General features: G+C 37.2%; 1 protein-coding gene across 2 annotated transcripts in view; it reads left to right on the top strand.

Moving 5' to 3' along the window:
* The window catches only part of Hfm1 (helicase for meiosis 1), a 90,549-nt gene extending 83,063 nt beyond the window's left edge, over positions 1–7,486 (top strand). For both annotated transcript variants that reach the window (XM_045138669.1, XM_045138670.1), the window contains exons 35-38: positions 317–407; positions 6,336–6,447; positions 6,537–6,688; positions 7,417–7,486. In XM_045138669.1, coding sequence (XP_044994604.1) covers positions 317–407; positions 6,336–6,447; positions 6,537–6,688; positions 7,417–7,486 — 425 coding nt within the window. The remainder of the gene's footprint in view (positions 1–316; positions 408–6,335; positions 6,448–6,536; positions 6,689–7,416) is intronic.
* Positions 7,487–14,306: the final 6,820 nt, after the last annotated feature.

Below are 14,306 nucleotides of genomic sequence, written 5' to 3'. Positions count from 1 at the left end.
AATAACACATGGAGACTGTTGATAATATTGAATAAATTTCAACTCAATGATTGGCCTCAGGTCTGTTGAAAAATAAACAAATTGTGGTGATTTGGAGACCTTTTGAACATAATAACTAATAAAATAACCTGTTTCATAGTTTAATCCTCCTGCTTTGTTCCCTTATTTTACTTATGTAAATCAGATTTTATTATTGTGAGGCATCACCCCCTCTTTTCCCAACCAGATTGTACTGGTTAGAGTGAGCACTTATAAAACTTGAAAAAGTTTCTTCAGCTGGAGATGATTTATTTTAATATGTTTTCTCTTTTCATAGGATTTGGCAAAACTTGGAGTTCAAGTGCCAAGCCAAGTAAGCTACCCATTCAAGAGTTAAAGAATAAATGCCAAAGAGAAGTGTTAAACAGGCAAGTTTTAGAACTTCGGTTTTTAATCCTTGTAACTTTATATTCTCTTGAAACATCATTGAAAATGAGAAACAAGTCATTAAATGTCTGGGAAGCTATAAGGTATTTGCCAACCTAAGCTCTCATAATATTAGAGATTTACTTCTCAAAATGCTGTTGTCAAACTTCTTGTGTCAAAATCACCTAGCAGTACACAAGTAAAGTGTGAATTCCTGCCTCCCACCCCATTAGACCTACTGAATCATGGTCTCTGGGATTAGAGCCCTGGAAAGTTCATATTTTCCAGAGCAAATGGAAAAGAGGTGCATGGGGTAAAGTGGAGGTAAAGAAGCATCTGTAAGTAGTGAGGCTTATTCCAGGGCAGACAGGTGGGTTCTGTGTGGCATTGTATCAAGGATGAAATGGCTGAGCCTATGTGTAGAGGCCCTGCATGTCAAAATTAGACATCTGTACTATATAGGGTAGGCCAAGACTCAAGCTCAGATGGATTCAGGATGGGGGAGGCAGTATATAAAAAGATCAGTCACTACTCAGCTCCATCTACTTGTCTAGGAAGTATAATATGTGTTGTGAAATTTTTTTCAAGGAAAACTAAGAATCGAAAATTTTACATGCTAACTCATAGTTTTTAAATTCTGACAACTAATCAAAAAAAAAAAAAACATTTGTAGCACCTCCATGAAAATAACAATAATGACTATAGGTTAGATTTATTTTTAAGACCTCATTCCAGTTTTATCACCATGATAGACAATTGAAGAGCTATTCAAAGTAAGTACAGCAAAAGAATCATTGTAGCAGTAGATACAGAGTGAATTGAGGAGGGTGGGTCCATTAGAGTAATGGTGACCAATGAAAAAGACAAACTATGATGAGAACTGAACCAGGGCAGAGGTAATGGTTAAACAGTTACGTCTGGACTTTAAACATCTCATAGTTAAAGTCCATATGGTTTGAAATTAATAAGAGATGATAATTAGTAGAGGAAAGAATAAGTAGCAACTGGATAGATGGAGTAGTTATCTAAGGGTATAAGAAACATATTTGGAAAGGAAAAATTTATTTTAGAAATTTTTGGTTTGAAGTATCTTTGAAGAAATGAGAATACACTTGGAAATTCTGAAATTGTTTGATCAAGATTGAGCATGCAACTTGGATCTCCAGCAGCCCAGCTGGAGGGGCTTTCACTTGGGGGAGGATCTTTGAGTCCATCCCTAAAGTGTATTCAGGTCCAGTTTGAGTTCTGGCTGTTTTGTGGGGCTGGCTGTTGTTGGTGTCTCTCTGCTTGGATCTATAGAAGAGAGCCAATTCCTTCCATAATTGATGGTGTTCCCCTGGAATTTGTAAGCCTAAAATAAATCTTTCCTCTTATTGTAGTCAGGTTTGCATTGCTGGCAGAAATCACCTAACCAAGAGCAGCTTGTGGGGAGGTGGGGGAAGGCTTATTTTGGCTTACAGACTCGAGGGGAAGCTCCATGATGACAGGGAGAAATGATGGCATGAGCAGAGGTTGGATATCACTCACTCCCTTACCAATATAAGGCAGACAATAGCAACAGGATAGTGTGCCAAACACTGGCAAGGGGAAACTGGCTATAATACCCATAAGCTCACCCCCAATACTGCACAGCCCCTAGGAGGCGTTAATTCCCAAATCTCCATCAGCTGGGAACCTAGCATTCAGAACACCTAAGTTTATGGGGGACACCTGAATCAAACCACCACATTCCACCCCTCACCCCCAATAAACTGCTAACCATCCATGATGTAAAATGCAATGCATTCAGTCCAGCTTTCAAAGACCCCACATTTTTTATCCATCCTAATGATGTTCAAGCATCCCCATAATCCAAGGTCTTTTAACTGAACCATAATACCAAAAAAAAAAAAAAAATCACCAAAAAAAATAATGATACAGAATAAACATTCACACTGCAAAAGATGGCATTAGGCATAGCAAAGAAATATTCAACCAATACAAGATTTAAATATTTTATTTATTTATTTATTTATTTATTTATTTATTTATTTGAGAGAGAGAGAATGGGCACATCAGGGCCTTCAGCCACTGCAAACAAACTCCAAATGCATGCACTCCCTTGTGCATCTGGCTAACATGGGTCCTGGGGAATCAAACCAAGGTCCTTTGCCTTTGCAGGCAAATGCCTTAACTGGTAAATCATCCCTCCAGCTCCCAATACAAGATTTAAAACAAATATGGCAAACATCAAACTCTGTAGCTTCAAGACCAACAACTCTAGCCAGTGACAAGTCTTTAAGTCCAATTTGTTAATCAAGGGGTGGAAATAAAATAGACTTTGAAGAACAGGATATATCTTGAGCACTCAGGTCCCTTCAAAAGAGTCTACATTCTTCCTTTTGCTTCAGTGCAGGTCAGCTGGCCCAGTCTCAAAACTTATAATGAACGAGCAGCAGTTTGGGCTCAAATATTTCATTTTTTCTCTTCCATATCCCTCTGCTCACATCAGTCTGTTTCTATGCAAAACTACTGTGCACAAATTCTCAGGACACGGGCAAGCCTTCCACACAAATTGCCCACTACAGGCAAAGCTCTTGCTCACCCTCACAAGCCAAACCTCACAGCCCATAATTCTTACTACATTTAGGCCTTTCAAGTCTGACTAGAATAGTCTTATTAAGCTGTACTTATAGCACTGTAAGGCTTCTTTTAGGCCTAGGTTTCAAAACCTTCCACATTCTTCTTGAAAATCAGTTCCAAAAGGTCAAAAGCACACTGTCAGGTGCCAAGCAGCAATCGTACTCCTCGGTACCAACATTATTGTTGTAGTCAGGTTTGCAATGCTGGCAGAAATCACCTGACCAAAAACAGTGTGTGAGAAAAGGGTTTATTTTGGCTTACAGATTCAAGGGGAAGCTCCATGATGACAGGGAAAACTATGGCATGAGCAGAGAGCGGACATTCCCCCCTTCCCCAGCCAACATAAGGAGGATAAAAGCAACAGGAGAGTGTGGCAAACGCTGGCAAGGGGAAGGTGGGTTTAATACCCATAAGCCCACCCCCAACAATACATTGCCTCCAGGAGGCATTAATTCCCAAATCTCCATCAGTTTGGAACCTTGCATTCAGGTCACCTATGTTTATGGGGGACACCTGAATGAACCACCATACCACCATAAGCTGCTTCTTATTGGATGTTTGTCCAGCAACCAGAAGCAACAATAAATTTGGTACTGAGTAGTAAGGCCATTGCTGCAATGAACCGAACCATGTGGGTTTGGATCTTTTGGAATTTGTTTGCTAGAGGAATATGGAAGGATTTTGTACTTTGGATTAGAAAAGCCTTGCAATGCTGTAAACAGAGATTGATAGACTGTTATGGTGAGAGTTTGAAAATTCTAAATGCAGAGAATTAAAGACTGTGAAAGTTCACTTATGAACTTTTAAAGAGGAAACAAAATGAACTTTGCTGGAACTGGGCTACTGGCATAAAGGCTGGCTGCATTTTGTCTGCTCATGCCCAGAGAATAAAAGTAATGGATTGATGTGCTTGGCAGAAGATATACAATAGAAAGATGTAAGAGATGTACAGTTCATCACAGAAAAAAATTAAAGCAAGTTTCAAGGTTAAAGTTACTAGCACAGAGATTGGTTAAGTGTTTTGCATTGAAAAAAAGGACATGGTGCCCAGAGAGTGACCCACTGAAGGGAGATGACTTAAAGCAAGAATTCTAAAAGAGTTACCTGCTCTTCAAAGTCAAGGTATATCCCTCTCTCTGGGTTTACAAACTTGGCTTTGCCACATACCTGATTCTGGTTTTAGAAGCATAAAAAAATGCAGGAGATTAGTGCATAAGGTACACATTGTTTCAGGAATGTGAAGCAGGGATAAGTCCCTGTATGGAGACTCTCAGTAAGGCCATTATATGAAGATGAACTGGGTTCAAGTTGCTGCTGAGGTGTGACAATGGGTTGCAGAGATAAATCTCTGTATTGGACAACAAATAGGCCATTGTATGGAGCTGTAAAGATGGACCATATTTTGCAGTATAGACCCAAAGATGTTTTGAATATACCAGGACTATGGAATGGCTGCCAGCTGAAGGGGTGGAAGTGGAATCCAGAGACTTTTGTTACTGGTTATGGATCTCTGGAAGGGAGTCAGCTTCTTCAGCTAATGGTATTTCCCCTGGATTCTGTAAGCCTGGAATAAGCCCTTTCCTCCATAAGCTACTTCTGGTTGTGTGTTTGTCCAGCAATGTGAAAGTAACTGCAACATTATCGCTATCAGGTAACTACATCATCCCTACCAAGACATGACCATTCTCATTCGCAAAAGCTCATTCACCCCACAGAATGCTTTGTCTTTGAATCCCCTAAAGAATCTAACATTTTAAAAATACTAGCCTAAACCAGGCGTGGTGGCACATGCCTTTAATCCCAGCATTCAGGAGGCAGAGGTAGGAGGATTGCCATGAGTTTGAGGCCACCCTGAGACTACACAGTGAATTCAGGTTAGAGTGAGACCCCCACCTCGAAAAACAAAACAAAACAAAACAAAAAAAAATAGTCACCTAAAAGGTGTTTTATCCCTGTCATTTATTGGTTCTAACTCTAAATCTGATAGAATAAGTAGATATACACATCAAAGCACCAAGCTGAGGGGAAGAAAAACAAAAAAGAAAGGTAAATCACACAGTTTTGTGCCCCATGCATGTATTTAAAAACTACAAATAATTTTGGGAGAGTTTAGAAGTGTTCAAAAGAAGATAAATGGGTTAAAATGGATCCTAAAAAGAAGCCTGTGAGAAACCAGTGTCACAAGTTGCTTCCCTTTAAAAGGCCTGTGAAACCTGAAGATCTGGGGTGGTAAGGGGTCTTGGTTTTCCTCTGACAGCCTTTTTAGTATTTTAATTTGTGTGTGTGTGTAATTATTAATAAAAATTTAAAGGATCTAGTCCCATCATTGTTCATTGATTTTTTGCATGGCTATACCATTTTAACCTTTGGTGCCATCTTAAATTATCACCATGTAGAAATGCATTGATAACTATCTTTTTTAAATAGGTTTATGCCTCCACTCTGTTATTTCCTATGATATTACCTATTTGGTTTCCTTCATAAAGCTTCAGGATCTAAAATTGCATGTCTTTTTATTTTTATATATTGTCAGTTCCTCTAATAGATGGTAACTCCCTGAGGGTTTGTTTACAATTTTGTATACAATGCTATAATATATAGTACTGAATAGTAACTATATTTTAATGAATTAATTTAAAACAAATGATTATGAGTAAATGCTAATGTGTAGTTATATAGAAGGAAGTATCTAGATAAGTCTCTCCACAGGGAGTCTAGGATGGACAAAGGAGGTTAAAAGTAAGCATAGGCAATTTAGAAAAGATGTACAGACTTCTAAGCAATGGATAATTAAACAAAATTCAATTTTAGAGAAAATTATTGGGGGCTGGAGAAATGGCTTAGTGATTAAAGATGCTTGCCTGCAAAGGCTGATGGCCTGAGTTCAATTCCTCAGTAATCATGCATAGCCAGATGCACAAAGTGGCATATGCGACTAGAACTTATTTGCAGTTGGCAACAGGCCCTGGTGTGCCATTCTCTCTCTCTCTTTCTCTCTCTCCCTCCCTCCTTCTCTCTCTCCTTTTCTCTCAAGTAAATAAATGAATTTTTTTTTTAATTGTTGAATGTTTGCTCCTATAGTCCCTTAAAAAGAGTTGTGGTTTTTTTTTTTTTTAATCTAATTTGGAGTTTGTAAATTGTGGTTTGGCCCTAAGAAAAGAAAACACAGTATGTTCTCCATGTGCATAAGAAATGGAACATCATAGTTTGTAATAACTGTGATAAACTAAAGTTTAATTTGATTCTCCAGTCTTGTTTGTATTATTTCTTATTTGTTGTATTCACAAATAATTAATTTGAATTTTTAGTTTTGTTTCATCACATGAAATGCCAGATACTTACTTTTCAAATTCTGCCATGTCCAACTTCAGTCCATCCTCTGTGACACAATTCCCTCCACAAGCTGGAAATGCAAACACTGTAAGCAGAAGCACTTTTTTGGTTTCTTTTTAAATTTTTGCCTGAATACTTAAACTTTTAATGACTGTTATTTTTACATGAAAACATAGGTCCATTTACAAGAAAGAAAACAGCTAAGTAGGTCACCAGAGATTGAGAGGCTGTACTTTCCTCGCTCTAAAAAAATATCCAACTCTACTACTTTTAAGAAAGTGGATATTTTTATTGGAAACAATGAACCTAAAAAGGAAATTGATCACAGGTAAAAACTCTTTACATTTCAAGATGCTACCCATAAAAACGTTTTACAAAGAAATTCAACACCCCTTTTCCCTTGTTCATTTTAATGATCAGTCTAAACTTTCTCACTGAAATCTTAGAGCCCATGAGCACTGAAATCCTTACGCTACTTCATATCATCAGATATCTTAATTTTTATATTTAATGTTATTATGAAACAGATGAGTTGATAAACTTGCTTTTACTGATTTAAAGATGGCATGTTGGTTGTATAACCTGTAATGTCCTTGAATAAATACAAATGACTTCAGCTATTTTTACAAAGTATTAAGTAGCATTTAAGTAGTAGTATCAAGTAGTATTTTAGCCAAAGCGTTATCTCCCAACCAGTGGCTCAAGAATAAAGATATACTAAGTCTAGTCAGTACCTCAGTACTGGCCGCTCTTAGAAGGGACCTCTGCAGCAGCTTCTCTCCTTGAAGAATCAAGTTTGAAAGCCATTCATACTTGCATTAAGTGCCATTGCTCTCCGGTAGATTAAAGAAATACTAAGGGATTTGTCTCTTGCTTTTTACAGTTTACACAGTCTGTCTTTTTACTCACAGTTACCCATAGGGACATTTATTTGCAGAATTAGCCTCATAACAATCTTCAAGTATATCTATGTTGCAGCAGTATTACATTGCTTATTCTGTGTTTTAAAATAAATTTTACAAAATAGTAATTTTGAAATTTGCTTTTTACCTCCAGCAGTTATTATCCTGATGATGCAGCTGAGGAAATGAAGGTTTATCTGGGAATCTTTGATGATATTTTCTAAAAAAAAGACTATGTTTTATCATTGATAAGGCAAACTATAAAGGTACCTAATGAAAAAGTATCTTTTTTATTTTTGAAAGTAATTTATAATTGTTCAGACTTTTTCTTTTTGAATTTAATCAGTTTCTTGACTTTCTTGCAACAAAATTCATGGAATAATTTATTTCTCATTGTAATTCTTGACAAGTACTTTCAAAGTGGCTTTATTTCAGTGAGCTGACAATTAAATTACATTTAGAGTTAATTGTTTAATTAACTGGATTTTAATTGTAGCTGCACAGGAACTAATTTAAAATTTCTTATATTTTCTTAAGAAAAGTATTCTATGAAAGTAAAATAATGCTAAGTCAGTAAATTTATTTAGCATCTGAGTTATTTATTGATATGTTTTTTTGGATTTTCAAGATTCCAGTGGCTTTTTTAGGTTTTATTTTAATGCTAAATAAAATATTAATTACTGTAATATTTTGTTTACTTTGTTTTCTTAATAGTGTGAATTCTGAGAATTTATTATACTGACCTTTATTTAATGTAGCAAAAAGATAATTTATTTTCCCACAAATTATATCTCAAACTAATTTATTGATAAGTGAAAGTGTAGGAACTCTATGCAATGCTTATTTCTAATTTATTCTATAGAACCAGTGTGGTGGTTTGAGTCAGGTGACCACCATAAACTCATGTTTTTAATGCTAGGTCCTCAGCTCATAGCAATTTGGGAATTTGAGCCTTGCTGGAGGAGGTATGTTGGTGGGTGCGGGCTTATGGGTATTATAGCCAGTTTCCCCTTGCCAGTGTAAGTTAGAACACTCTCCTGCTGCTGTTGTCCACCTGATGTTGGCCAGGAGGTGATGTCTACCCTCTGCTCATGCCACCATTTTCCCCTGCCATCATAGAGCTTCCCCTTGAGTCTATAAGCCAAAGTAAACCCTTCCTCCCACAAGCTGCTTTTGGTTGGGTGCTTTGTGCAGCAGTAAGAAGCTGACTGCAGTAACCAGGTAAAGTCAAACCCACTTAAGAAATTGTAGAACAATTTATTATAAAGTATAAAAACCTTAGCAGTAAGAGAAGAAGGAGAGAAACTTCTATATGGTATCATTCTATTATTAGCAAATATGCATGAAACCTGTGTGTTCCACCTACACCTGAAGCCTAGAACAGAGCTTTAAAATATATATTAAGGGCTGGAGAGAGAGCTTAGTGGTTAAGTGCTTGCTTGTGAAGCCTAGGGACCCCGATTCGAGGCTCGATTCCCCAGGACCCATGTTAGCCAGATGCACAAGGGGGTGCACGCATCTGCAGTTCATTTGCAGTGGCTGGAAGCCCTGGCATGCCCATTCTTTCTCTTTCTCTCTCTCTCTCACTCTCAAATAAATAAATAAATAAATAAATAAATAAATAAAATTAAAATATATATATTAAGTAGAAAACTTTGTGTGGACACATCATGTGTTAGTACCATCATTTCCCTCCTCCCTGCCCCTACTCAACTGAGAGTCCTCCTTAGTGGAATTGCTGGTATCCACCATAGAGTTGAAGATTATAAGTTGTGAGAATAGCACTCAGTCATTGTAGGATGGGTGGTAATGCCTCTGGATATTCCCTCCCACTCTGTGGCTGTTAGACGCTTTCTGCTCCTTCTTCCACAAAGTTCCCTGAACCATGGTGGTGTGCTCGAAGTCTACTCTCAGCAGCTTCTGGATTTCTGCTTTGGTGCATTTTGAGCATCCTCAGTCAGTCACCATCATTCTGGTGCAGGTTGCCAGGCTCGCTATGGAAGTAGCACTCTTGCTCATCTCACCAATTCCTCTGTCAAACAGAGCTTTTTGTCTTGTGTTGAAAATTAATGGAAAACTGGTCCTTTATTTTAGTTCTCTTTATAATTGGTGTGTCTCTTCATCCTAATCAATCACGCAACATCCTTTAAATGTTCTTAAGTACCATTAAAATGAAAAATGGATACACTGAATTTTATTCATTTTAGACTTTGACACTAAAGAAAAAATTTAATTCAACCTGGCTTATTGTGTTCTGCTAAGTGAAAGGTGCATAGGACTTGTATTGTGAAGGGAAGAGGTCATGAATTCTGTTCTGTCAGGTTACTTTGAATTTTGGTAGAGAAGCTAAGGTATATAAAGAAGTGCAGGCATACCTCAGGAAACTTCCACAGGTTTGGTCCAGAACACTACAGAAAAGTGAGTGTCACTATAAAATGAGTCATGAATTTTTTTAGTTTTCCAGTGAATAGAAAAGTTACATGTATACTATACTCTAGACTATTAGGTGTGCAAAAGTATTTTATCTTTAAAAACTGTATGTCTTAATTTAAAAATACTCTTGCTAAAATACGGTAATAATCAATTGGACTGTTGGGAAATTGATACCAATAGACTTGTTCCATATAGGGCTGTCACAGACCTTCAACTTATAAATAATGCAAGGCATAGTAAAGTGAAAAAAAAATAAAATGAAGTGTGCCTGTAATAATAAGAACATCAGAACAGTGGCTCCCAAACTTTAAGATATATAGAAGTCACCTACAGGGCCTGTTTGAAAGCAGATTGCTGGATAACCTGTACTCTTAAGAGTTTCTGACCTTATTAGTCTGGAATGTTCCTAAGTATTTGTATTTCTAACAAGTTCCCTAAAAATGATATGCTGCTGGTCCAGGTACTGTACTTTGAGAACTATGGGAAAACATAAGAAAATTGGTTATCCTGGCTATAGATCTAGGTCATCCTTTAAAGACAAGTTAAATTTAAGCTGAATCTTAAAAGATTAATAAAATTTTTTATGGGGGAGGGAGGACATTCTAGGTCTAAGGGAGAAAGTATCTATTGAGAGAATAATGAGTAGATAATATTAAACATAGGTTAATATTACAATTTGAAATGTTCCTGACAGCCAGACTATGGGAGGTTTCAGAATAGCCCATGTTTTACTCAGTAGACAGTTTCCCCAACTTGCTTCATCATAGTAATACATGGATAGTCTGTTAATACACAGATAGCTGAGCTGACCTCAAAGCTACTGATTCCATCCAATGTAAGGAATGGGGAATTGCAGTTTTAACAGGGACTCCAAGTGGTTCTTATGATCAGGTCAATTTGGGAAACACTCATAATAAATTCACTTTTTAATTAAAATAAATAGCAAATTGACAGTGTTACAGACATGCATTATTTTTGCAAATGTTTGCCTGGAAAATTATTTGTATGTTAAATATATAACTAAAAGCAGACAGTATACACTAACCTCTTAATGGAGTCCAACCAATACCTGTTCTTTTCATGAAGTAAATGATAATTCTGACTTATCTATGTTAGGTTTTATATGCATTAGATTTATTTATGCATATGGAATGAACTATATGATAGAGCTTTTCATAATATCTGCTAAGTTAAATTTTTTCAAAAGTTTTTCAGTAAAATGTTTGTCATTGGGCTGTATTTTCATATCTTGTTGGCATGGTGGCAATGTTAACCATGTAGAAAACTTTTTTGAGCTGGGGAGATGGGTCAGTGGGTAAAAGCACTTTTGCAGTTCCCCAGCACCTATGTCAAAAGCAGATGAGCAGTAGAATAAGACACCACCTGGTGTGCTCTGTCCTCTACACAAGCACACACAAGGCTTACACATCTGTAAACACATACGTGTGCACCACACACACATGCAAAAAAAAAAAAAAAAGCTGTAGCTTTCTTTTAGAGAAGGATGCATAGTTTATGTTCTGAACGTGATGGAAGCTTCTATCTCACCCCACAAAAAATGATCCTTACAGCACTTCAAATGGCCTATTGACGGGGGAGGAGAGTAATAATGGATTCATTTGAGTTGTGTAAGGACTTGAGAAAAAGACTCTTAATCTTCCACAGATTTGATATCCATGGAAAAGTTTTCCTCCTGGGCCTTAAATTATATGCTTTCTTGTATTTTCAGGTAGATCCCCCTTCCTGTATCTACTTCTCCCCAACATCATCAGTTGGTGCATGAGTATGGAAGGCAAATCTGTTAATATCACCATAAGTAAAATGTAATTACAAAATCAATCTGCAAATTCTGTTCTTTTTTTAAAACTTTTTATTGACAACCCCCATACTAGACAAAATACCATGACCATAATCCTCTCCCACCACCTTCCCTTTCCCCCTTCCCCTATAGCACCTCCATTGAATCTCTTCTTCCCAACTATTCTTTTCTATTTTGATTCCATCATTGTTTCCCTCATATTATGCAGGTCTTTTATAGGTAGTGTTACCCACTCTGAGGTCATGAATACCATAGCCACTTTGTGTCTGGAAAACAGTTTTGCAAAGCACTCTTCCCCTTCCTTTGGCTCTTACATTCTCCTCCCACCCCCACCACCTCTTCTGCAATGGTCCATGGGCTTTGGAAAGTTTGGTAGAGTTGTCTCACTTAGTGCTTGCTGAACACTCCGCTGTCACTTCTTTTCAACACTTTGGTAAGTTTGGAGTCTCCCCACTAGGTAGTACTATCTAAAAGTGAGAGTAACCAAAAGTAAGAGTAGCATTGTTCCTTAGTAGAATAACTTTGTTTTACACTTTTCATTACTATTTCTCTTTTCCATGACCTTATAAAACAGCATCATTAGACATACTTGGGAATAATTTGAGAACCTGTAGCGTGGGATCACACAGATGTATTCACTTTTGGGATCCTAGATGGGAGCAGGTGTCTGTATTTAAGAATTCTACTTTTGGGGGGAGTGGAGAGATAGTGGTTAAGGCACTTGCCTGTGAACCCTAAAGACTCATGTTCGAACCTCCAGGTCCCATTCTCTCTTTCTCTGTCTGTCACTCTCAAGTAAATAAACAAAATTTAAAAGCAAAAGAAAAAAAAACTAGTAATATGGGAAAGGCCTGAAAGGCTAGTTAAATGGTCATTGTCTCTGACCTAAGTCCTTCTAAATCAGAATCTGCATTTTAACAAGATTCCCAGTGATTTTGTGCACATTAAAGTGTGAGAAGCTATTATATAAGATAGCAAGGAAAGGAGATGATATCAGAATTTTAAGAGAATCCATTCTGGAAGACAAGTATGAGAATGATGACTATTACTTAGCTTGCTGCGCATGTGTCTATGTAATATAGGTAATATAGTGTAGCTCTTCTTAATTGCCCGTCAGTGCAGGTGGTTTTCTTCATCAGCTGTGTAAATCGTCTTTATCATTCTCCTGATCAACTGGGCTTGCAGCTTGAGAGGGACTTAGATGCTTTATGGAGCTTTGTTTCAGTTAACATCATAAGCAAATTCCTCAAAAAAGCAAAACTGTTTCAATTTAGAAACCTTCTCCTAACCTAACAAATGCCTTAAGAATCCCTATATAATTCAGGAACACACACACACACACACCTTCATCATATTCTAAAATATTTACATAAAAATAAGTAAGTGCATCAGCCTGTACTGGCAAAAATTTTTTTTTTACTTATAAAAAGGAATTTTAGCTGGGCGTGGTGGTGCACGCCTTTAATCCCAGCACTCGGGAGGCAAAGGGAGGAGGATCGTGGTGAGTTTGAGGCTATCCTGAGATGACATAGTGAATTCCAGGTCAGCCTGGGCCAAAGTGAGACTCTACCTCGGAAAACAAAACAAACCAACAAAAAATAATAATTGACCTTACCACTTTGCCTGCAGTATTGAGGAAATTCATACATAATAAAGTTACTGGGTTTTATTTTGTTACATATTTTTAGCTTTGATTTTGATCAATTTGGAAACTGTAACCTTTTACCAGTTAGAGATTAGAACCCTCCCGTACACCCACAATGGGAATCAGTCCAGGGCTTTATGCATGCTAGGCAGGCTTTTGTACCACTGAGTCATACCTCCAGCACAGAAACATTTTTACTTTTTAAAAATTTAGTTAGTTAGTTACAAGGGGAGGAAGGGAGAAAGAGAGAATGAGAATGGGCACACCAGGGTCTGTTACCACTGCAAACAAATTCCAGATGCATGTGCCATCCTGTGCATCTGGCTATACGCGGGTACTGGGGATGACCCCCAGGTCATCATGCTTTGCAAGCAAGTTCCTCAAACCACTAATAAATCTCCCCAGCCCCATTTTTTTTAAAGTTCAGCCAATTTTACCATAATTTTTAAATAATTTGTTTTGAGTTTAAAAAGCTATTTTTATTTCTGTGGTCACCTGATATATTTTAAAATGAGAAATAATTGAATGGTACAATGGAAGAAACTTAAGAGACTAATTCAAAACCTCAATTTACTTCTAACTTTTACAATTTAAGAAAACTAAACCCCTGCAAATATTAAATTATTCCTATACTTTCTCAGCAAAGAACTGGTAGAACCAGAATTGGGACCTGGATTGATTTCATACTTTTCCTACTTCCATTCATGACACTAAGGGTTATAGCTCTCAGAACTCACTTTTATAAACTTGTTATCTCTTCACCAAAAGTGAAAATGTACTTTGTTCTGCTCTCGTGTTCCTTAAATATATCAAAGAATTCCTTTCTAGCTGTATATGATAGCAATTCAATTTTAAACAGAGTGTGTGATCCATAACTGTTGCTGTACTTAAAGTTTTTAAGATAGCCACATATGAAGGATTGAATCAGATATGCCCCACAAATTCTTATGTTGAATGCTTGGTGTAGCAGACAGCTTCAGGTTCACTGAGATGAACTTCCAGACAAAACACAGTTATGGAGGAAGAGGTTTATTGAAGCTTACAAATCCAGGGGAAGTTCCATAATGCCAGAAGAAGTTGGCCTGCTTTTATAGGTCCAAGCAGAGAGAGAGAAACCACAGCCCACACTGCACAGTACAGTTCAGGA

The sequence above is a fragment of the Jaculus jaculus genome, chromosome 19, assembly GCF_020740685.1.
Source record: "Jaculus jaculus isolate mJacJac1 chromosome 19, mJacJac1.mat.Y.cur, whole genome shotgun sequence".
NCBI lineage: Eukaryota > Metazoa > Chordata > Mammalia > Rodentia > Dipodidae > Jaculus > Jaculus jaculus.
The sequence above is the reverse complement of the archived record's forward strand: the minus strand, read 5'-3'. Positions and strand labels throughout refer to the sequence as shown.